We start from the raw sequence: 24,462 nt of genomic DNA on the forward strand, positions 1-24,462 counted from the left end.
AACAAACCACCATGGCACATCTATACCTATGTTGCAAGCCTGCACGTTCTGTATCCCAGAACTTCAAGTATAATAATAAAAAAAAAGTGAGCAAAGGATGTGAGTAGACATTTATGAAGCTAAAACATACAAATGGCCAATAAGTATGTGAAAAAATGCTCAAGATCACTAATCACCGGAAAAAAATGCAAATCAATACCACAATGAGCTATCACACCTGTCAGAATGGCTATTATCAAAAAGACAAAAGATAAGTGTTGATGAGGATATGGAGAAAAGGAAACCATTAGAACTGTTGGTGGGAATGTGAATTCCGTACAGCCATTATTGAAAACCGTATGAAGTTTCTTCACAAAATTAAAAAATGGAACTAGCATGTGCTCCTGCAATCTCACTACCAAGCAGTTATCCAAAGGAAAGGAAATCAGTCTATTAAAGGGATACCTGTACCTTAATGTTTATTGCAGCAGTATTCACAATGGCTAAGACATGGAATTAAGTGTCCATCAACAAACAAATGGATGAAGAAAATGTAGTATATATACTCAATGAAATAACCTTCAGGTATAAAAAAAGTATGAAATCCTGTCACTCACAGCAACACAGATGAGCCTGGAGGACATTATATTAAGCCAAATCAGTCAGTCACAGAAAAATAAACACCACATGCTGTCATTTATATGTGGGAGCTAAAACATAATTGAGTTCATGGAAGTAGAGAATAAAATCATGGGTATTAAAGGCACAGAAGTGTGGGAGGGAGGGGACAATAAGGAGAGGTTGGTTAACAGATGTAAAATTATAACTATATAGGAGGAATGAGCCCTGGCATTCTGCAGCACTGTAGGGTGAACATAGTTTACCATAATTTATTGTATATGCTCAGAAAGCTAGAATAGAGGATTTTGGATGTTCAAAACAGAAAGAAATGATGAATGTTTGAGGGGATGGATATGCTAATTTCCCTGATTTGATCATTACACATTGTATATCACATATGGAAATATCACTGTGTCATCCATAAATATGTACGATTATTGTGTCAACTAAAAATAAAAGGAAAAAAGTAAAAATAAGGGAAAGTATTTATTTTACCTTCACTTATTCTCTGATGCTGTTCCTTCCTTTATTTAGATCCATGTTTCTAACTTACGTAATTTTCCTTCTTCCTGAATAGCTTCTGCTAAGATTTCTTGCAAGGCAGGTTTACTTGTAAGAAATTCTCTCAATTTTTGTTTGTCTGAGAAAGGCTTTATTCCTCTTTCACTTTTGAAGGCTAAATTCACAGAGTACATAATTTAAACAGTGGTTTTTTACTCTTAACATTTTGAATATTTAATTCCTCTCTCTTTTTGCTTGCATGATTTCTGTGGTGAATTTGGATGTAATTCTTGTCTTTGCTCTTCTATAGATAAGTTGTTTCTTTTCTCCACTTTGCATTCTTTTCTAGATATTTTCTTCATCCCTTGATTTTTCTTTTTCTGTCTCTTCTCCTTTTTTATATTCCCATTACATGTATGCTACTCCTTTTGTAATTGTCCCACAGTTCTTAGATATTCTGTTCTTTTTTATCAGTTTTTTTTTAAATTTTTGCTTCTCAGTTTTGGAAGTTTCTGTTGTCCTATCATTAGACTCCGAGATTCTTTCCTCAGCTATGTGAAGTCTACTAATGAGCCCATCAAAGGCATATTTTCTGTTTTTGATCTTTATCATTTTAAAATTATTTCCTAGAATTTTAATCTCCCTGCTTACATTTTTTATCTGTTCTTGTCTGTTGTCTAATTTTTTCATTACAGCTCTGACAGCTCTGAGCATATTAATCATAGACTTTATTTATTTATTTTTTGAGATGGAGTCTCGCTCTGTTGCCCAGGCTGGAATGCAGTGGCATGATCTCGGCTCACTGAAACCTCCACCTCTCAGGTTCACGCCATTCTCCTGCCTCAGCCTCCTGAGTAGCTGGGACTACAGGCACCCACCACCATGTCCAGCTAATTTTTTTGTATTTTTAGTAGAGAAGGGGTTTCACCATGTTAACCAGGATGGTCTCGATCTCCTGACCTCGTGATCTGCCTGCCTTAGCCTCTCAAAGTGCTGGGATTACAGGCATGAGCCACCGCGCCTGGCCTCAATCATAGACTTTTAAAAAGATTTCTGTTCTGATAATTCCAACCTCATGGCCACATATAAGTCTGGTCCTTATGCTTGCTCTGGCTCTTCAAACTGTGTTTTTTGCCTTCTAGTATGCCCTGTAATTTTTTTTTCATAGCTGATTATAATGTTCTGAGTAAAAGAAACTGTGATAAATAGGCCTTTAGTGATGTCATAATACGGTGTGGAAAAAGGGGATGTGTTCTATAAGCCTGTGATTAGGTCTTAGTCTTTTGGTGAGCCTGTGACCTGGACTGTGAACTTTACCAGTGCTGCTCTTTTTTTTCTCCTCCTTAGGTGGTACAGGGCAGCCTTCCAACATGTGAAAAACTAGAGGACCCTGGAGTTGGGTATTTTTTTCCCCAGACAGATCAGACTTTGATAAAACCTCAGAAGGTTACGCTCTGGTAAAATAGTCTCCCTTGATGTTAGGCCCTTTAAAGGAGAACAGACTATTTGGCTTTTTAGAAATTATTATTATTTTTTGAGACAGGGTGTTACTGTCACCCAGGCTAGAGTGCAGTGATATAAATCATGGCTCACTGCAGCCTTGACCTCCTGGGTTCAAGTGATGCTCCTATTTCAACCCGAGTAGCTGGGACCACCAGCATGTGCCACAATGCGTGGCTAATTTTTTTGTAATTATTTGTAAAGATAGAATCTCACTATGTTACCCAGGCTGGTCTCAAACTTCTGGGCTCAAGTGATCCTCCCACCTCTGGCTTATTTTATAATAGTTTTTCCCCTCCTCCTACCAGAAACACAAGAGGACTTTCTCATCTGATATTTACCATGAGGACCTAGTAGATAGAGCTCCTAAAGGTCAAACTCATAAAAGTATGTAGCCCCCCCCCCACTATGACTGGGTACCCTTGGAGTTTTTAATTCTCAAAGTTGTTTCACACTGAGCCTTCAGCAATTTGCCAATTACAGTTTAATTTTTTCTACCCCCACAATGGTTGCTATGGAGGTTTCTGATCATGGATCTCTGCTTCAGTAAGTTGTGGTTCTATCTGTTTCTCTAATTTGGGGATCCTCTCTGTCTCTCCAACTTTAGGGCAGTGGTTTGCCCTGCGACCTCACTTCTCTGATCTAAGAAGAGTTGTCGATTTTTTTTAATGGGTTTAGCTTTTTACTTTTAAGTATGGATTGGCAACTTCTAAGCTTCTTATATGCCAAACGGGAGAGCAGAAGTTCTCAAAACAACTATTTTTATACTTATATTTTATTGATTTATATAGTATTAAGTATTATAAATAAATGCTAAGCACAACTTAGTGTTAAGGAATTGACTTAGTCAATGAGCAACTGAAGTGGTGGGAGAAAATATACACGAGCACATAAGAAACTAAACTACTAGTTTGGAGTCTTCACTGTTCTCTGGGCATTAGTGAATATGTTTTGACAGAAGGAATAGAAACTGTTGATCATCCAGAAAGTCAGTTAAATGATAGTTAAAAAGCTTCTGGTAGATAAGTGTGTTCAAGTGTCTACATATGCATTCACATTTAAATATAGGCTTCTACATAGTACCTTTTTCTCTTAATGTTTTATTATAGATTTACCACTTGTTTATAAACATTACCTGAAAACAAATATATCTGCTTAATACTTTATTTTATTTTCCATCATTTATTTTACCATTCCATTATTAGCTTTCCTTTCTATTTTAGCTGTTTTCTTTATGTAGATAAATTTTGAACAAGACTCAAGTTACTTGACCTTTTAATTGGCATTTACTATGGACTACCACTTCCTCAAAATGATCCATTCTCTTGGCTTTCCTTCTAACTCTCTGGCTTTATTATTTGTCTATTTGACATCTGTTCCTGAATCTTTGAAAGTCAGCTCAAACATCATCTGTTTAAAACCTAACACATAATTTATACACTCCACCTCTTCTTCTATTTCCTATCTCAATGGCAACAAAATACTGATGGTAACCAGCTTACCATAGTTAGGCTTATCATTTTTGAATTTACAATGGGCTTATTGGAATGTAAACCCATTGTAAGTCAAGGAGCATCTGACTCTTTTGTTGTACTCACCAGACAACTCAAGAATGATCCTTGATATGTCCATCTTGCTTAATTTTTATTTTCAAATCACATTAAATTTGCTTCCTATTTCTCAAATCTATTCATGTATTTCTAGATTCTCTCTTACCATCAAGTGCAATAAACAATTATCTTAAGCACTGACTATGTAATAGCCTCATAAAGATTCACCTATATACTTTCTTGAATCTCTCCAAACCATCCGGCATGTGGCTGTTAATATGATCGTTGAAAAAAGTAAACTAGAAAAACTATTCCCATGTTTGTAAGTAGAAATACATTAATTATTGCTTTTAGGATTGATACAAAACTTCTTAAAATATCCTTAAGGCCACACATAATTTGGTCTCTTCCAGCCCTGGCTTTATGTCAAACCAATTCTGTCTCTTCCTCTCTCAGCCATATTCCTACTTTCCCTTGCTCTCTTCTTTCTAGCCACATACAGGCCATGTTCCCTCTCTCTTCAAAGTAGTCACCTATACTGTTTGCTACTGAATCCCCCTTTTTCCTAGGGGATTCCTCAACTTATGATTGAGATCTCTTGTGAAGTATCCTTCTCCGGGAAGTATTCATTGAGGTTTTTAAGTAAAATCTTCTTGTATAGGCTTCATGGCAGCATATATCTTGTATTCATAACAGTTATCAAGTGGGGAATTGATTGCTGTTATTGGATTAATGTTTTTGCCACCAAATAATAAACTTCTTGAGGGAAGGAGCCATGTATGATTTTGATCCCTGTTGTCTTCTTAATACTAAATGGCACATGGTAAATGCTCAAATATTTGATCAAAGAATAAATGACTTTAATTTAAACTAAGAATTAACTATTAAGTCATACTATAATCTGCTAAGCTATTTGACAAATGGTAAAAATTGTAGCAATTGAGATAGAATTCCAGGAACAATATACGCCTTTTTCAAATTTCATAGAGTAGATTTTCTAAAAAATAAGCAGTGCATTTTAAAAGGCCCCCTAAATAAGGCTTCAGATGGCACAAGGCCATCAATAGGTTGTCATAGTGATGATCAGAAATGAAAAATATTTCTACTTTACTTAAGGTCAGGAGTTTGAGGACAGCCTGGCCAACATGGTTAAACCCAGTGTCTACTAAAAATACAAGCATTAGCTGGCTTTGGTGGTGCATGCCTGGAATCCAGTTATTTAGGAAGCTGAGGCAGGAGAATCACTTGAACCTGGGAGGCAGAGGTTGCAGTGAGCTGAGACCATGCCACTGCACTCCAGCCTGGGCAACAGACCCCATCTCAAAAAAAAAAAAAAAAAAAAGCAATGAAGTAATGAAGTATATTTCTGTAGGAACCAACTTTACTTATAGCAAGAGACATTAGACTGAATATATTCTATGCCAAAACTTTCCAATCCTTAGAACCAGCCCTACAAAAAAGAAAGAAAAAAGAACAGAAAGGAAGCAGCAATCAGCTATGAGCAATAATTAGACATTTGTTTGCTAGCTCTAGCACATGTGACCATGAAGAGTAACTGTGAACCATATTGACTTTCTCTCCTGAAAAGAAAAATATGAAAAAAATTCAGAAGAAAACTGTCCTATGACAAAGAATACAGAAATTGGGTAAGAATGAACAGCTGTTTCATTTCATTACCTTTGCCCTTTTCCACCATTATTTTTGGACAATTAGTTGATCTAAAAAGCAATAGTTCTCTATCAGTCAGTTTTTGCTACAAACACATACACACACAGAAAGAGAAAGAGGCATACAGTAATATGCACTTACCTTAGGTTCACAGGTATGCAGTTTGGCTGAGTTCGATTACCTCCATGTGTTTCATTCTAAGTCATAAGATGGAAGGAGCAGCTGTGTGGGAGTTTTAACATATGCCCACAAAGATACTCCACCTTACAGGAGGTACAGCTTAAATTCCCTCATCTTGAGTGTGGATAAGAATTAGTGACTCACTGCAAGGCAACTGAATAATGTGGAAATGGCAGTGTGTGACTTCCATGTAATAAAAGACATGGCTTCCTCCTTGCTTTCTCTTACATGGATACTTGGGGGAAAGTCAGCAACTATCTTGGAAGGATATTGAAGAAAGCCTGTGGAGAAGCTCATGTGGTGAGAAATTGAGGCATTCTCCCAATACCTGCATGAATAGGTCATCTTGGGAATAGATCCTCTAGTCCTGATGAAGTCCAGGTGACTACAGACATGACCAACATCTTGACTGCCTCTTCATGAAAGATGAACCAGAAGCTCCCGGTTAGGCAGCTTCCAAATTCTTGACCCACAGAAACTATACAGAAAGCATCAATTTCTTACCACATGTCTTTTGGACAAACTCAACATTAGTGGACAGAGGAGCATAGTTCTCTATAGTAGGCTAAATAATGGCCACCCAGATAAAAAATTCTAATCTCTGAAAATGTATAAGGTAAAGAAATCTACAGATGTGATTGAATTAAGAATGTTGGTGTGATAAGTTTATTTTGGATTATCTTGGTGGGCCCTAAATGCTATCACAAGTTCCTTCTAAGAGAAAAGCAGAAGACTTGACACCCACACAAAGAAGGTGATGTGAAGATGGAGGCAGAGACTGAAGCCACAATGCCACAAGCCAAGGAACACTAAGGAATGCTGGCAGACACCAGAAGATAGAAGAGGCAAACAATGCATGCTCTCCCAGAACCTCTAGAAATGTGAGCTAATAAGTTTTTATTGTTTTGAGCCTCCAAATTTTTGGTAATTTGTTACATCAGCCATATGGAATGAAAACATCCTCTCATTTGGTGAGTTTAGATGTTAAATATTGGCTGAACAATAATCTACTCTACTTTAGCATCCCTTCAGAAATAATCAGAAAATTTAAAAGGAAAATTATGCACTGATACTAGCAAAATAAATGAACAAATGAATTAACACAAAATAGGCAAAAGGAAAATGAAGTATCTAGACCAAAGTTTAATTATCCATGAAAGCAATGGAAAATGTGAAGTCTCTAAGAAACCAATGTAAAAAAAGCTAAAAACAATATAGTATGAAAGAAACCAGAAAGAAACAAATGTTCTTTGGATTTAGGGGAAATACAGAGACTAAAATAAAAACCGGAAATGAGTATGCCATTAAAACAGGCATATGAAAGACAGGATGGGTAAAAACCATACAAAACGAAATTGTGTGTTTGTGTATATATATGTGTGTACACACATACACGAAAAGAAAAGTTTAATAGATGATTCATTTTTTATGTAATTAGTGTTTCTAAAGAAGAGACTTAAAATGTAATTTAAAAATTCAAAGATAGAAGAAAACCATGCTGAAATTAAAGAAGATAGAATTCTACAAATGTAAAGAACATCATGTATTTTAAGAACTTGAAAGAAAAGGAGTGGGGAAGTGGCCAAGATGGCCAACTAGAAGCAGCTAATGTGAGTGGCTCTCACAAAGAGGAACAAAAGCGTGAGTAAATACAGCACCATCAGCTGAAACATCCAAGTACTCACATTGGGACTAATCAAGGAAACAACTTGACCCATGAGAACATAGAAAACAAAGGCAGGACGACAGCCCACCTGGGCGCAACACCCAGCCAGGTGAACCTCCCCTGCCCAGAGAAGCAGTGAGTGAATGTGTGACCCCGGAAACCACACTCTTCCCACGAATCTTTGCAACCTCGAGTTGGGAGATCCCCTCTTGAACCCACTCCACCAGGGCTTTCAGTCTAACACACAGAGATATGGGAGTCTTGGCAGAACAGCTGCTCAGGCACATGTTGGTGAACCAAGAACTGTAGATATTCCAGCTTCAGGCTTCCTGGCAAAAGTAACTGCAACTCCAGAAAAGCAGATTAGATTCTTGTGCATACCCTTAGGAAAGAGGCTGAATCCAGGGGGCCAAGCAGCGATGGTCTGTGGGCCCTACTTCCATGGTGCCTCAAAGGATAAGACACATTGGCTTGGAATTCCAGCTAGCCACCAGCAGCAGTGTGGTGCCTACCTGGGACAGAGTTCTCAGGGAGAGGGGAAGGCCACTATCTTCACTATTTGGGAGAGTCACCTTTTTCAGCCTGCAGGCTTTGAAGAGTCCAAACCAATCAGGGGCAGAAGGGATCCCCCAACACGGCACAATTGCTCTACCAACACGTGGTCAGACTGCTTCTTTAAGCAGGTCCCTGAGCCATCCCTCCTTATTGGGCAAGACCTCCCAACCAGGACCTCCAGCCATCCCCACTGGTGTTCTCTGGCCTACAGAGATTTGAAAACTCCCTGGAACAGAAGTCCCAGAGGGAGGGGTGGGCTGCCATCTCTGCTATTTGGGTACTGAGCCTGTCCAGCCTGTGGGCTTTGGAAAGCCCAAGCCAACAGGCGGTGAAGCGTTACCCCAGCACTGCGCAGCTGCTCTACAAAAGCATGGCCAGACTGCTTCTATAAGTGGGTCCCTGATCCTCTTCCTCCTGACTGGGCAAGACCTCCCAACCAGGATCTCCAGCCACCTCCTGCAGGTGCGTTCCACCTGGCAACAGGTTCAAAGCTCCCTGGGCCAGAGCTCCTAGAAGAAGTGGCAGGCTGCCATCTTTGCTGTTTTGCAGCCTTGACTGGTGATACCTTCAGCTACCAGAAAATCCAAGGCAACTAGGGACTGGAGTAGACCCCCAGCAAACCACAGCAGCCCTATGGAAAAGTGGCCAAATTGTGCCGGGGAAAAAACAAACAAACAAAAAAAGGTAGGCAACATCGAACATTGAAGGTAGATTAGATAAGCTCACAGAAATGAGAAAGAATCAGAGCAAGAATGCTGAAACCTCTAAAAGCCTGAGTGCCCTCTTTTCTCCAACTGACCTCATTACCTCTCCAGCAAGGGTTCAAAATAGCCAGTATAGAGAAGAACTTAATCATCCTGATAGGGCTGAAAAACACACTACAAGAATTCCGTAATGCAATCACAAGTATTAATAGTAGAATAGACCAAACAGAAGAAAGAATTTCAGAGCTTTATGAAATATGGCAGGCAGACAAGCGTAGAGAAAAAAGAATGAAAAGGAATGAACAAAACCTCCAAGAAATATGGAATACCATGTCACACCAGTCAGAATGGCTATAATTAAAAAGTCAAAAAATAACATGCTGGCAAGGTTGTGAAGAAAAAGGAATGCTTATACACTGTTGGTGGGAATGTAAATCAGTTCAGCCATTGTGGAAGATGGTATGGCAATTTCTCAAAGACCTAAAGAGAGATATACTATTCGACCCAGCAGTCCCATTACTGGGCATATACCCAAGGGAATATAAATCATCCTATTATAAAGACACATGCACATGTATGTTCACTGCAGCACTATTCACAATGGCAAAGACATAGAATCAACCTAAATGATCATCAATAATAGACTGGATAAAGAAGATGTGGTACATATACACCATGGAACACTTTGCAGCCACAAAAAAGAATGAGATCAATGAGATCATGTCCTTTGCAGGGACATGGATGGAGCTGGAGGCCATTATCCTTAGCAAAGTAATACAGGAACAGAAAACCAAATACCACATGTTCTCACTTATAAGTGGCAGCTAAATGATGAGAACACATGGACACATACAGAGGAACAATACACACCGGGGCTTTTTGGAGGATGGAGGGTAGGAAGAGGGAGAGGATCAAAAAACAATTAATGGATACTAGGCTTAATACCTGGGTGATGAAATAATCTATACAAAAAAACCCCATGACACAAGTTTACCTATGTAACAAACCTGCACTTGTACCCCTGGACTTAAAATAAATGTCTAAAAAATAGAGAAAGAAAAAGACACTAAAAACATGAAAAGATATGAAAGCATAAAACTCACTGTAAAGATAAAGCATAAAATTCACTGTAAAGATAAAACATAGTCAAATTCAGAGGGCTGTAATGAATTTGTATGTAATTATAGTGTATACTGTAATTATAGTTTATAAATTACTTTTCCTCTAGTATAAGAGCTAAAAGACAAAACTATTAAAAAATAACTTCACCTAAAAAAAAAGAACTTAGCCAATGTCATGTTTTATACTAGAAAATACTGCAGTTCAGTCTTATAATCCTGGCTTTTCTCTTTTGATTTTCCATATTCATAAAATATTTGAAGAAATTTGTTTCTTATGTACATCTTGACATATGTGATATATGATTTGTTTGTTTGTTTTTTTCTGAGACAGAGTCTTGCTCTGTTGCCCAGGCTGGAGTGCAGTGGCATGATCTCGGCTCACTGCAAGCTCCGCCTCCAGGTTCAAGCGATTCTCCTGGGTCAGCCTCCCAAGTAACTGAGATTACAGGCATGTGCCACCGCACCTGGCTAATTTTTTGTGTGTGTGTATTTTTAGTAGAGATGGGGTTTCACCATATTGGCCAGGCTGGTCTTGAACTACTGACCTCGCGATCTACCCACCTTGGCCTCCCAAAGGGCTGGGATTACAGGTGTAAGGCACCGTGCCTAGCTGTGATTTGTTTCTTATTTGCATCTGGACATATGTGACATGTGAATAAGAAACAATTATTGTGACTTTGGTCAAGTAATTCTATTCTTTGTTAAATCAAAAGATGGCCATCTAAGTTTCTTTCCAACACTATGTATCTATAATTCTTACTCTGAGCCATTCTTCTGATAGGGCATGAATGAAAAGAATTTTAGAAAGCAACAGTAATTGGCAGTCATATAGATCTATACTAGATGCATTAATAAAATGTACTAAGGTCAATGAATTAATAACTGTGACCTCTATAGGAGTCAACCTTTTAAGGGTATAGTAACACATTTACATTCTGTATGAAGCATTAGGTAAAAAAAAAAAAAAAAATCAACTGGTATAACATTATCTTTCTGTGGATCTGCAAAAAATAAGTGTTATTAATAACCTAGAACAGCCACCTAACCAATATGGCTTTTTAAATACTCATGTGTCATGCAATTTGCTAACATGTTGCAAGAAATTGGCATTCATTATGTGACATATTGTCTCATACGAAATTTTTGGTGAATTGGAAGATAACATATAGAGTAGCTGCACATTTTTCACCTTCTTCTTTGAAGGATGACATGGTAAAAATTAAATACTCTGTGTTTTATCAAAGAAAAAATTATGTATGAGTTATTGTCCTTGGGGTAAGGGGAAGTCAACATGAAAATGACTTAATAGGCAAATATTAATTATCCACTAAATTTTCAGGAATATGTACAAAGGCAATGTGAAGATAGTTATTGAAAATGTATCTTTTACACTTGAGATGTATGTATTCAGACACTCCTTGCAGATAAAACTGATAGTATATACATTTTAAAATCAGGGTAAACCCAGACATCATCATGCTTTTCACAGGTGATAAGAGTAATGAATACTTTTCTGAGAGGCAGATGAGGATTCAAAGCCCATGACTAAATCCTGCCATTGCTCCATTTCTTATCCTGTTTCTCTGGAGACATTACGTAGGCTAAGACTGCTTTTAGTCCTAGAAGCTCTCATAGCATGGAGTTGCTAGTTTGCTGGACAGAGCTAGTCCAACCCAGTGCATAAGAAAATCTGAAACCTTAGGAGGTTTTTCCTAATATCAACTAAATGATTGATTTAGATAATCTCTACCTTCTTCTACTACATTCCTTATAAATGAAAAAAAAATAGAGCACATACCAGTCTGCTTTCCCACTCCTACGTTTATAATACACACATATACAATTACACTGTGTCTCAGGAAAATTCTACCTCAACCATCCCAGAAAATTGGATTGCTAAAAATGTTGTGAATAAATTTCAACCTTAATTCTCACTGTCAATTTCAAAGTACTGTCTAATGCAGATGGTTTTATATTCCTTGCACATCCAATTAATTAGTTGTGACTGTTGAAAATACTATGTTGATTATAAGCCTGTAGTCTCAGCTCAACTGAAAAGAGTATAAAACAGACAACTGATATGAAGGGGTAAAGGGCTTAGGTATGTTATATATTTGTGATTCTTTCTCTTATGTGTTGAGCTTTGTATGGATCCCTTCATTCTAATATAAATTCCTTTTCTTGTTATTTGTTGATGGCAGGAAATTTGACTGAATAACCTCTTAAATTCATCTCAACTTAATGACTTCACATTTTATAATACTTTGTCTATATAGCATAACTTCTAAAATAGGTACTTTTATTTCCCTAGATGAGCCAGATTCTCTTAGAGAATTCTGGGATTCAATTATGGGATCTGGGAGGGGCTCTAAATATGGGAGGATTTGTGTATACACTTATTTATCCTTCAACTGTAGAAAACTATTCCTCATGCTTAGTCAGCTGAGCCAGGCAAAACTTATTTTCCTTAAAATGCACATATAAATACAAGATATTTTAAGATTATTACTTTTATAATTACAAGATATTAGAAAAGTACTCAGTTTTAACCATATTATTTTATGTTATTTATTACAGGACAGCATGAAAGAAATTGGTAGCAATTGCCTGAATAATGAATTTAACTTTTTTAAAAGACATATCTGTGATGCTAATAAGGTAATGATAATTATTTGGAGTTTGTCATTCAAGCTTGATCTTATAGAAGCTTCTATTTTTTGTGCCTCTGTTAGACAATTATATGAATACTATTAATATTTGCAGCCTGACCACATAATTCCCATTGATTAAATCATACTATGGCCCAATTTTATATTTTTGTTTTACAAATAGTCCTGTACTTATTAAATAACAAGTTTTTTTCTGTTTCACCATTCCATTTTTTACCTTGAAAATACTAGAATTGTTGAATTCAAAGACACACACCTATCTCTTATTTCTAATTTTCTTTTTGTTTTTTTTTTTTTTTGGAGGCGGAGTCTTGCTCTGTCGCCAGGCTGGAGTGTAGTGGCGCAATCTCAGCTCACTGCAACCTCTGCCTCCTGGGTTCAAGCGATTCTCCTGCCTCAGTCTCCCAAGTAACTGGGTCTAGAGGCATGCACCACCACACCCAGATAATTTTTGTATTTTTAGTGGAGACGAGGTTTCACCATGCTGGCCAGGATGATCTCGATCTCCTGACCTCATGATCTGCCTGCCTCCGCCTCCCAAAGTGCTGGGATTACAGGCGTGAGCCACTGTGCCTGGCCTCTAAATTTCTTATACAGAAAAATACTTGTTAATGTGAATGCTTGCACACATACAAATATAAGTCATTGGTATAATTTAGTTGGAAGCATCTTGAAAATTTTTCTTTCAATATTTGCTTATCTCTAAATGATTACCACATCTAGTTGGTATAATATTACACTTTACAAAACCTAGAAAGTTTACGTCATTTCTCCCTACAGAAACGGGTGTGCTATTTCATAGTCTTTTAAAAACTCACAGTAGCTAAGTTAGCTTCATGGCATCTCACAACCATAAATTCTTTTTTAAAAATTTCTTAATTTAAATATCTGCAAAACTTATGTTTTAGGTGACTACAGTCCTTTATTTTCTTATTATCAGCTATTCTTCCATAGCTCAAAAGATGCAAGAAATACTAAGAAAAAACCACACATACCTCTTATAATACATTGTTGCTTCCAGAAGGCTTCTCCTTCGGTTATCATGTTTAAAATTGAATAATCTTGTAATATGTTCACACATAAGCGATAAGATCCCATAAGCATAATAGAGAAAACAAACTTTAAAAGTCAAGATAATTATTAAACCAAGTTCTAGGAATTTCATGCTGTCACCTAGGAGCCAAACAGTTTTAGTTTTGTTACTTGTCAGTCACATGATTAACTGGAATAGAAAGCTGGGGTGGAGGTGGGCCATTACCTAGCAATATAGCTCAAGCTCTAGGCTCCTTAAGAAAGCTTATAATTTCTTAATATTTTATTTGAACCATAGCCCTTCTGACTTTTTCCTATAATAGGAAGGTATGTTTTTATTCCGTGCTGCTCGCAAGTTGAGGCAATTTCTTAAAATGAATAGCACTGGTGATTTTGATCTCCACTTATTAAAAGTTTCAGAAGGCACAACAATACTGTTGAACTGCACTGGCCAGGTAAGCTAAGGACTATTTACTTTGAATAAAAATATTAACTACTCTTGTGCCAAGATACCACTATTCTCTGATGATCATATCCATTATCATAGAATCCTAAGTGTTTATTATCATCTAAAGTTGAAGTATATTTACTCAATCCTAGAAGAGGAAAGGCTCAATTTGGAAATACCTATTCGTCTCTTGGCTAGAGTGAATTGTTTGTGAAAGGGGAGTAAAAAATAAATAAATAAATGCTGCATTGCCATAATAACTTCCAAGGATACTAGGGTGATATATTGGGTGGGGAATGGTAAATTTCTGTATCTAAAACTTATTAATAGCTTTAATCCATATATGTACACATTTACAAGAACTCCTAGTCAATAAAACAGGAAATCAAATGTATTTAACAAATATCTTTATAGGCTTAAACTAGACATATACATGTCCAACAATTTTCCCTTCTTTAAATAACTTTGATACAAATAGGGCTAATATTTTCCTACTTTTCTACTAGTGGTTATGAACTAAAACAACAAAACCAAATATGGAAGACATCTAGAGCCTAGACAGCAGTTTCCTTATCTATGAAATGCAAAAAAACATAATATCTACATTGTAGGATTTGAAAGGATTAAATGGCATAACAATGTAAAGTGCTTAGTACTAAAAAGTTTTCAATATTTAATACAATGCTTTATTTGTATTATTTACCTCTTTTTGGATTTTACCAGCTGCCACACAAAATCAAAAGGTTATTTTATGGTTTTAAATGTTTTCTTAAATAACATTTTTATGACTTAAAAAAGAATTTTGTTTTGTTTGAGCACTAGTAGTTTCCCATAGAAGGTAAAATGGTAAGATTATATTTGAACCCTATTGACAGTGATAAAAATGTAGATTATCTATTATATAACTTGGATAGCCTCATTTATCATTGCTTTATGTACTTGATGGAAGCCAGTCTCCTCTTAGTGTGCTGGATTTGCCAAGCTTATTTCCAAACTTGCGTCCTTACGTTTGTCCCTAGAGAGCATTTCTACTTTTTTTTTCTATAAATTGGATCTATTTTGTTCTATGCCTTCAAGGCTCAGTTCAAGATTCATGAAGACTTCCTACTCTAGTCTACCATTTCTTCATTCCTACTTAATAGTGATTTCAAAGTACTGTCTAATGCAGATAGGTTTTATGTTGCTTGCACATCCAATTAATTAGTTGTGACTGTTGAAAATACTGTGTTGATTATAAGCCTCCACTCTTGGTTCAACTGAAAAGAGTGTAAAACAGAAAACTGATATCACCTCTTGGTCTAGGAAGAGGTAAAGGTCTTAGGTATGTTATATATCTGTGATTCTCTTATGTATTGAGCTTTGTATGGATCATCATGTTCCAAAATTAACTAACTGTAGAGAAAGAAAATATGCAAATAATTTAAATCTTTGAAATTAAATTATATTACAACATTGATTAACTTGATACAAGTTACCTTTTTCTTGAAATAACAAGGCAAGATGTTAAAGCAGTCAGCTACACTGAATTTTCTTCATGAGACAGGCATGCTACAAGCTTTTTACTATTGTTTTATTTCATTTTGTTTCTGATAAGTGAAGCTTAATAAAATGCATGGCCAGGATTTAACAATTTCTTGTTAACTTTATTTTTATATTGATTAAAATTCAAGTTTTATCTCTGCTAGTATACCCTACTGTGTTAATTTTTCATACCTCACAGGCATACCTACAAAATTATGGATTCTGGGTATTCAGAAGACTGAACTATCTTGCTTCTTCCTTTACCCTGATATTCCATTTCTAAATCATATTAATATTTTACTTTCTTAACAATAAGAAATTTAAAGTAGAGTCTCAAATAGATTAGATGAGCTGAAGGCAATATGAAAATTAGCAATTACAATTGGAGGAGCAATGAAGAAATATTCAATATTACAAATGTGACTTTGTTTTTAAGGTTAAAGGAAGAAAACCAGCTGCCCTGGGTGAAGCCCAACCAACAAAGAGTTTGGTGAGAATAATTGTATAATTTTCCTTATGGTTCATCAGCATTTTACTCAACTTAATTCCTAATTTTTCATTTTGAATTATTTCCTTCTTATAGCTGGTTTTGAAATAATTTATTATAACATTGATAAAAGGAGAAGTGAGGTGCCCCTCAAAAATTTGATTCCTTTAAATTGCATTTTTAAACCCACTATTTTAAAATAGAAGCTGTTAGGGCAAATACCAAAGCATGATTTTTTTTTTTAGAATAAGTAGCATTAAAATATTGCAGCTAGTAGGTAAAAGAAATGAACAAATAATTTATATAGGAGAAAATAAACTAGATGACAAATACATGAAGAAAAAAGCCATCCCTGTTAGGTACTAATTAGGTTGAGGCATGGAAAAATGAACACACCTGGTTCATAAAAGTGGTGGATTCTTCTTTTACATTTCCATTATTTGACCAATAGCTACATGGCAACATGGAAATTCCTTACTCTTTTCAGAAAAGCAAAGTGAGCCTGTACACTCTGAAATTTAGGAAACTCTAGGGATTCCATGCAAAGTGGAACATCTGAAGTGAATACAGGAGCTAAAAGCAATATAATCACCCTGAAGGCTTTTCACTAAGATAATTTGGAAAGAAAGTTTGGAAAAGAAAGTTTGGGTGCGGTGGCGCACGCCTATAATCCCAGCACTTTGGGAGTCCGAGGTAGGCGGATCACAAGGTGATCAAGACCATCCTGGCCAACATGGTGAAACCCCGTCTCTACTAAAAATACAAAAATTAGCTGGGCGTGGTGTGCGCCTGTAGTCCCAGCTCTGTCAGGAGGCTGAGGCAGGAGAATCACTTGAACCCAGGAGGTGGAGGTTGCAGTGAGCGGAGATCGCGCCACTGCACTCTAGCCTGGGCAACAGAGTGGGACTCCGTCTTAAAACAAAAAACAAAGCAAAAAAAAAAAAAAAAACAAACAAAAAGAAAAGAAAAGATAACAACTATTTTCCCAGGATGCAGGAGTAAAACCAAGATTCCTTGTTTTTTACTTTTTAGTGAATGCTTATTCTCGGTGTCCAAGGAAAACTATGAAATTTTCACATCTATATATCTCAAATCTGCTTAGGCAAATCAACTTCAACTTGTACTTAAAAAAATTGTCCAGGACCCCTTATTGAAAACAATATGAAAAGTTTGCCTTTATATTTCCCTTTGAGACCTGTTGTTTAATCTTTGAAATGTATTATTTAAAAAGTATGTGCTAGTGTTACTAAATACATGACAAAAAGAGATCTGAATTTGTGGTCAAATTAAAAATAGGACAGAGGAGCTCAAGATTCAGTCATTGTATTTACTTGACATATATTTACTTGACCTTAGCAGCTTATTTATCTTCTTTGCAGATCAGTTTCTTCATCTGTGAAATGAGTTCAAATCATCAAGTTCATACGATGATTAAGCAAATAAAATGAAGTAAATTATGTAAAACACTGAGCATAATATATGACTAAGAGAATACCCAATAACTTGTTATCTAAATTATCTAGTTACCCAATAACTAGTTATAATAGTTTTTATATTGCTTGCACATCCATTTACTTGGTAGTGATTGTTGAAAACACTATGTTGATTTTAACCCTGAAGTCTGGGCTCAACTGTAAAGAGTGTAAAACAAACAACTGATATCATCTCCTGGTCTAGGAAGGGGTAAAAGTCACTGATATGCTTTATATTTGTGATTAACTAGTTGTTATCTAAGTGAAGAATTACTCTACCCTGCGCTATTCCCATTCTCACAGGTCAGAGGACTCAGAGAAATATAACTGAGTCTATATAGAGTTACTCCTTTATATGTCTGTTCATGCGAAGTATCTCTTTCTTCCTATAGGTTGTACAGGTAGCCCTTTTTAAGATTCTTGTCAGGTGCTAAAACCTAGCTTATGAGGCAGGCATCTGACATACTCTGGTGAAGGTTAATTGTTGGAGCAGACCTTAGGGTACAAGCTCCATCAGCTATATCCTTATTAATTATCTTTGGCAAAATAATCTGAGTATTTTCAATGTTGATTATTCTTCCCACTAAAAATAAATTTTTCTACATTAAAGAAACTCAACTGAGTAATCTACAATTACCTTTCTCATGAAATTCCAAACAGTGTTATTATGTCCACTGTTAAACTGTGAAAATGGCGGTCAGCTGATATAGCTCTTTGGAGAATCCTAAATCTTTAATCAAACCAACCTTGAATTTTCTACATGTCAGTTATGGCAAGGATAGTTAGAAATCATCGTCTTTAAAATGTCACACAAGATTCTACCTTTTCATTGCACCAGTTTTTCAGTATAAAGTAATATGATGAAAAATTGAGTATTTAAAAATATATATTTTTGTAAAAATGTGAAGTTTAAACTTTTAAAACTCTATTCTCTAGGAAGAAAATAAATCTTTAAAGGAACAGAAAAAACTGAATGATTTGTGTTTCCTAAAGAGACTACTACAAGAGATAAAAACTTGTTGGAATAAAATTTTGATGGGCACTAAAGAACACTGAAAAATATGGAGTGGCAATATAGAAACACGAACTTTAATTGCATCCTCCAAGAATCTATCTGCTTATGCAGTTTTTCAGAGTGGAATGCTTCCTAGAAGTTACTGAATGCACCATGGTCAAAACGGATTAGAGCAATTGAGAAATGCATATTGTATTACTAGAAGATGAATACAAACAATGGAAACTGAATGCTCCAGTCAACAAACTGTTTCTTATATATGTGAACATTTATCAATCAGTATAATTCTGTACTGATTTTTGTAAGACAATCCATGTAAGGTATCAGTTGCAATAATACTTTTCAAACCTGTTTAAATATTTGAAGACATTAAATCTACGAAGTATATAATGGTTTCAAAGATTCAAAATTGACATTGCTTTACTGTCAAAATAATTTTATGGTTCACTATGAATCTATTATACTGTATTAAGAGTGAAAATTGTCTTCTTCTGTGCTGGAGATGTTTTAGGGTTAACAATGATATATGGATAATGCCCATGAGAGTAAGAGTCATAAACCTTAAGTAAGCAACAGCATAGTAAGGTCCAAGATACCTAAAAGAGATTTCAAGAGATTTAATTAATCATGAATGTGTAACACAGTGCCTTCAATAAATGGTATAGCAAATGTTTTGACATGAAAAAGGACAATTTCAAAAAAATAAAATAAAAATAAATTCATGTAGTCTAAGGATGCTAAACGTTAGTACTGAGTTACTTTGTCATTTATATAGATTATAACTTGTCTAAGTTTGCAATTTGGGAGGTATATTTTTAAGATAATAATATATGTTTACCTTTTAATTAATGAAATATTTGTATTTAATTTTGACACTATATCTGTATATAAAATATTTTCATACAGCATTACAAATTGCTTACTTTGGATAACATTTCTCCTTTGATAAAATAAATGAGCTATGTATTAACACTGCCAGATTCAGTTAATAAATCTCAACAGAATTTTTAACATGAGATTTTTAATACTTCACTGCTCTTTAATTTTCTACTTTCATTGAATATATGACCTTTAATAGCCTATTACCAACAATCAACATGAGACATTACCTTCTATGTTAAATTTTAGTCTTTTAAAAGAAACTTGTTTAGAAATGTCTGCAGTCTTCATTCACTGATAAAGGGAAATGGAAACACTATTCTAAGCAGGCCAGAATCTACAAATAGCTGTCAGTTTGCATTACACTGAACTCACATCCTTCATGCTCTTTCTCAGCCTCATCACCATCTAGTTACGTGCTGATGGGCTTTACTTGATCTACAGAAGATGCTCTGGTGACACCCTCAGTGTGTGTTGGTAGCACCTTCCTGCCTTCTCTCACTTTCCCTGACCCATATGACATTTCACCTTCACTGGTGCGATAGCTGTATAGAATTGTATACACTTCCATACAATTTACTGAACTGCCCCATTAACAAGACTTTGAGTAGTTGATTATCACTGTTAACTCCAGAAAGATGAGCTGACTAACATTTTTTAGAAGCAAATGACCCTTCACCAAGCTTGCTTTCTTCAGATGGACTTTTCTAAGTAGGCTATGCTCCCTCCATCATAAAACATGGTCAACCATGTGGTACACCTCTACCCTGATTACTGGAGATATTGGTAAACCATTAGTTAGAGAAATGAGGAAATTTACATTTCTAAAGGTAAACTCTTGAAACTGTCCTTGAAAATGTTTCCTTCAAGGCTATCTATAATGTTCCCTAACAGTGTTAAAAAAATATATTCTCTCTGGGGTTGTGGTAAAATAAGGGTCAATATTTTTTAAATGCTTGTTTAAAAACACTATTAAAATTTTCTTCCTTGGTTTCTGTCATTTGTTATAGTAGATTAGAATTTTTGAGAAAATTGGACTCAAACAGTGTATTCAGCTTGTACTGTGTGGCAAACGTTTGGAAAAATTACCCACACACTTATGGTTGCATTTCCCTTCTTTGTTTCCTAGCCACTAGCAAGATAGGTTGGCTAATAATGATTTGGGAGAGTATATCTACTCCACAATTAGAGACTTATCTCAATAAACATTTTCTTTTAAATATATATGTAGATGCTTTAAGTCAGCATTTTCTAAAGTTTGTCCCAAGAAATGCTAATCTTTGCCAATGCTACAAAAAGAAAAAAAAATGAGGGAAGATACTTATTTTTGATGTGAGTTAAATATTCTCTTGGAGGTTCACGATTCATATAAGTATATTAAAGTCTCTGAAAACTCATTCATGTAGCTGTGAAAAAAATTGAATAGTAATATATCATTTCTAAAACTTATTTGATTATATAACATATTTTTACATTAATAAACCCTAACTTAACACAAGGTTAATATAATTCATAGAATTAAAACTAATATAACAGCAAGGAGAATCCTGCTTTATACAGAGGGTTTTGGTTAAAAGTATTTTAAAACAGGTTTTCAGGGAATATGCTGAAGGAAATACTCTTTTCAGGAATAAGATAATTTTCTTAAAATTGATCCATGAGAAACCTGAACTAGAAAAGTTTCTTTGCTTTAGGCCACACTTTCATTGACAGCCAACTTAAGAATGACATTTTGTCAACCCTACCACGCCATATAAATATTTCTCCAGAAACACGTATCTTGTACTGTAGGTCAGATAATCTTTATGGTGTTCTGTACGGGCAATCTTCATTCATCACGTTCTTACTGCATAGAATGTTGTTGCAAATTCTATGCCAATCCTGCTTAAGGTTCAAGGGGCATCTCAATTCCTTTTCCTCAATTGCTATGACTTCCATGATAATTCTAGATAATATTAATATATGTTCCCTTAGTTGTTCATAGCACTTAAGCCTGCATCATTCATTATTATTTGACCAGATTCATCTTAGTACTTTATCTTAAATACAATTTAAATAATCTGTTCATTTGAAATGTTTTATCTACCCTAAAAGAATTATGATCTTTGTCTTCCCTTCAGCTTCTAAGGGGAAAAGCTAGACATGGTAGTTAGCAAGTCTACAGGAACTGCATTGTGCCATTCTGTTATTAATATCCATTTAAATCATCTAGAAAACACATTTCTACAATAATTTACTTAAAGATGGGTATGATAGCACCAGAAAACATAACTAATTTAGGACAATATGGCCCAACTTTGTGTACTCAAAATCACCATGCATTCTGGGTGCATTCAGGATGATATGGCAGAATTTTCTTTGATTTCTAAATATCATTTGTTGTGAAACATCTTTTGGCTTTGATTCTGACCAAATAATAGAATCTATGGAAATATCGTAGGACAAGACAATGAAATAAGTAGGTGTATTGATAATTACAAATTCTAACAGTTTTTAATGTCTAAATATAAAAATACATGCAGTCATAGACCCATAAAGTTAATATTTGAGAAAGGTGCTAAATCATCGTTTTGTCTTGGGAATAATCTGGGGTTTGATTTGCATCCTTCACATAAAAAGTGGTAAGAATGAAGTACATTTTTCTAGATAAGGCAACAATTTTCTAAATGGGGGAGAGGTCATTGTTACTTAAGATACTGTTCTAAAAGTGAACTAATTTCATATTCATATTTTACATGAAGAAAGTTAAGGCAAGTGGTAACATTAAAATTTAGTTGTTTAAATTATTGTTGATTAGTGATTTATTCTTTTTCTTCAATCTAAGTGTTTCATTCTTTCTGAAGCTTTCCCATGCTTTCCCAGGTGGAACTGATCATTCCTTCATGTATGCCTCCACTGCTCAGCTCAGCAAGTAACTCTTAATAACCTACCACCTGTTACCTCTGGGAGGGGGACATATGTTTGCCAATTTCTATCTTCAATGCTTATCACAAATTTTCTTATATTTGAAATAATCTGATTCAAATGAGAACTTTAACCTAAAAATTTAATTGGAAAGAAAACCTTATAACATATTCTAGAAATGGTCCAAATACTATCACAAATGGAAGAAGTTCAGCTTGAAGAGTATCCAATCACGTGAGGTAAAAGTCTTCTAGCAGAACCAGCATGATCTTCCAGAAAATTACAAAGTAACCATTATCTACCCCGCCATCTCCTTCTTGCCTGGCATCCCCAGAGCTGAAGAAAGGGAAGAAAAAAATGGATTTGTTTTTTGCCATGAAAAATCTTAATGTAAAGACTATTGTATCTTGCTGCTTAAGAGAAAGGTGTTACTTTCACTCGGGGTAAATTAAATACTAGGATTGAGACTAATCTGTTCACAGCCATTGGGATTTACTGAAGCTCCAACGTTTGAATAAAGACCACTTATTGGGAAGACGCAACACAAATACATATAATTAATTCCCTCAACAAATATTTATTAAGCATCCATCTCTAGTATGCCAGTTCTGGCCCTGGAGGTACAACAAAGTCCCTGCCTTCATGGAGCATATACCCTAGAAAAGGGAAAACAGTCAGAAAAAAGTTCCATGGGGAGAACATCACAAAGATTGGTGGAGAAAGGTGGTATTTTAGGTAAGATGAAACAGGAAAGCTCCTTCAAAGAGGAGACATTTGAAAATATTTTATTGGTCTCAAATTTTTAACATATAATACATGACTGGCAATATTTACACATTTAATAAATTTAATTGAAGAATCAAAGTGATTTTGCAAGGCATCAAAGCAGAATACATCTGCTACAGTACATGATGTCTTCACAGAAATAGATTAGTTAATTATTAAATGTTAGACATTGAAGTATAGTCTATTGCCCTGAAGAGTTGCAAAGGGAGTAAAAAGCATTCCCATACACTCTTTACCAAGTTTCTGTTCCTCTAAGAAGAGATACTTACATAACCATGGTATATTTATCCAGACTAGAAAATGGCATTTTTGTGTGTGTGACGGTGACTGTGCTGTGCATTGTGAGATATTTAGTGGCATCCCTGGTCTGCACCCACTAGATGCCAGTGATCTCTTCCCCCCAAATACTGACAGTCAAAAATGCCTCTATACTTTGTTTCTGGGAGACAAAAGTTACTCCCACTTGAAACCATTGCTCTAGAAGTTGTATAGTTTTATGTTTTACATTTAGGTCCATGACTTATTTGTGTACGAGACATAAAATGTGTATCAAGTTTCATTTTATGCATATGGACATCCAATTGTTTCATCACCATTTGTTGAAAAGACTGTACTTTCTCAAATGAATTTGCACCATTGTAAATTTTGGTAGACTATATTTATGTGTGCATATTTATGGATGCTCTGCTCTGCTCTGTTCTGATAATCTATGTATCCTTTCTCCAATACCACAGTTTTAATTACTATGGCTTTATAACATTTCTAGAAATTGGGTCATTTGAGTCCTCCAGTTTTTATTTTTCAAAGTTGTTTTGGCTATTCTAGTTGCTTTGCCTTTCTATGTACATTTTAGAATCAGTCTATCAAATCAGTAAAAAAAGCTTGTTGGAATATCAACAGAGATTGCATGGAGACTATAGATTAAATTGGGGGAGAAATGGCATCTGTACTCTGTTCTTCCTTGGGATTAAGGAACATGGTATATTTCTCTATTTAGTTTTTCTTTGAATTCTTCCCTTAGTGTTTTATAGTTTTCAGCATACATATTCTACAACTATTTAGTTAGATATATGCATGACTCTTTATTTGGGTTTGTACGCACATGTGTGCTTTTACAAATGGTATTGTAATATTCAAATTCAGAATTCATAGCTGATATATAAGAATGACTCACTTTTGTATATTGTTCTTATATCCTATGGAC

The 24,462-nt window shown here is 35.3% G+C and overlaps 1 protein-coding gene across 4 annotated transcripts in view; it reads left to right on the top strand.

The window, feature by feature from the left end:
• IL7 (interleukin 7) overlaps positions 1-19,659 on the top strand; it is a 64,919-nt gene extending 45,260 nt beyond the window's left edge. The window contains exons 3-6 of one of the 4 annotated variants that reach the window (XM_003269467.4): positions 12,623-12,703; positions 14,070-14,201; positions 16,152-16,205; positions 18,611-19,659. In XM_003269467.4, the coding sequence (XP_003269515.1) occupies positions 12,623-12,703; positions 14,070-14,201; positions 16,152-16,205; positions 18,611-18,730 (387 nt within the window). In that variant the 3' untranslated portion in view covers positions 18,731-19,659. The remainder of the gene's footprint in view (positions 1-12,622; positions 12,704-14,069; positions 14,202-16,151; positions 16,206-18,610) is intronic. The other 3 variants (XM_003269470.4, XM_003269469.4, XM_003269468.4) reach the window with 3 other exon arrangements.
• The last annotated feature ends 4,803 nt before the right edge of the window (positions 19,660-24,462 follow it).

Source organism: Nomascus leucogenys, chromosome 16 (assembly GCF_006542625.1).
Source record: "Nomascus leucogenys isolate Asia chromosome 16, Asia_NLE_v1, whole genome shotgun sequence".
Taxonomy (NCBI): Eukaryota; Metazoa; Chordata; class Mammalia; order Primates; family Hylobatidae; genus Nomascus; species Nomascus leucogenys.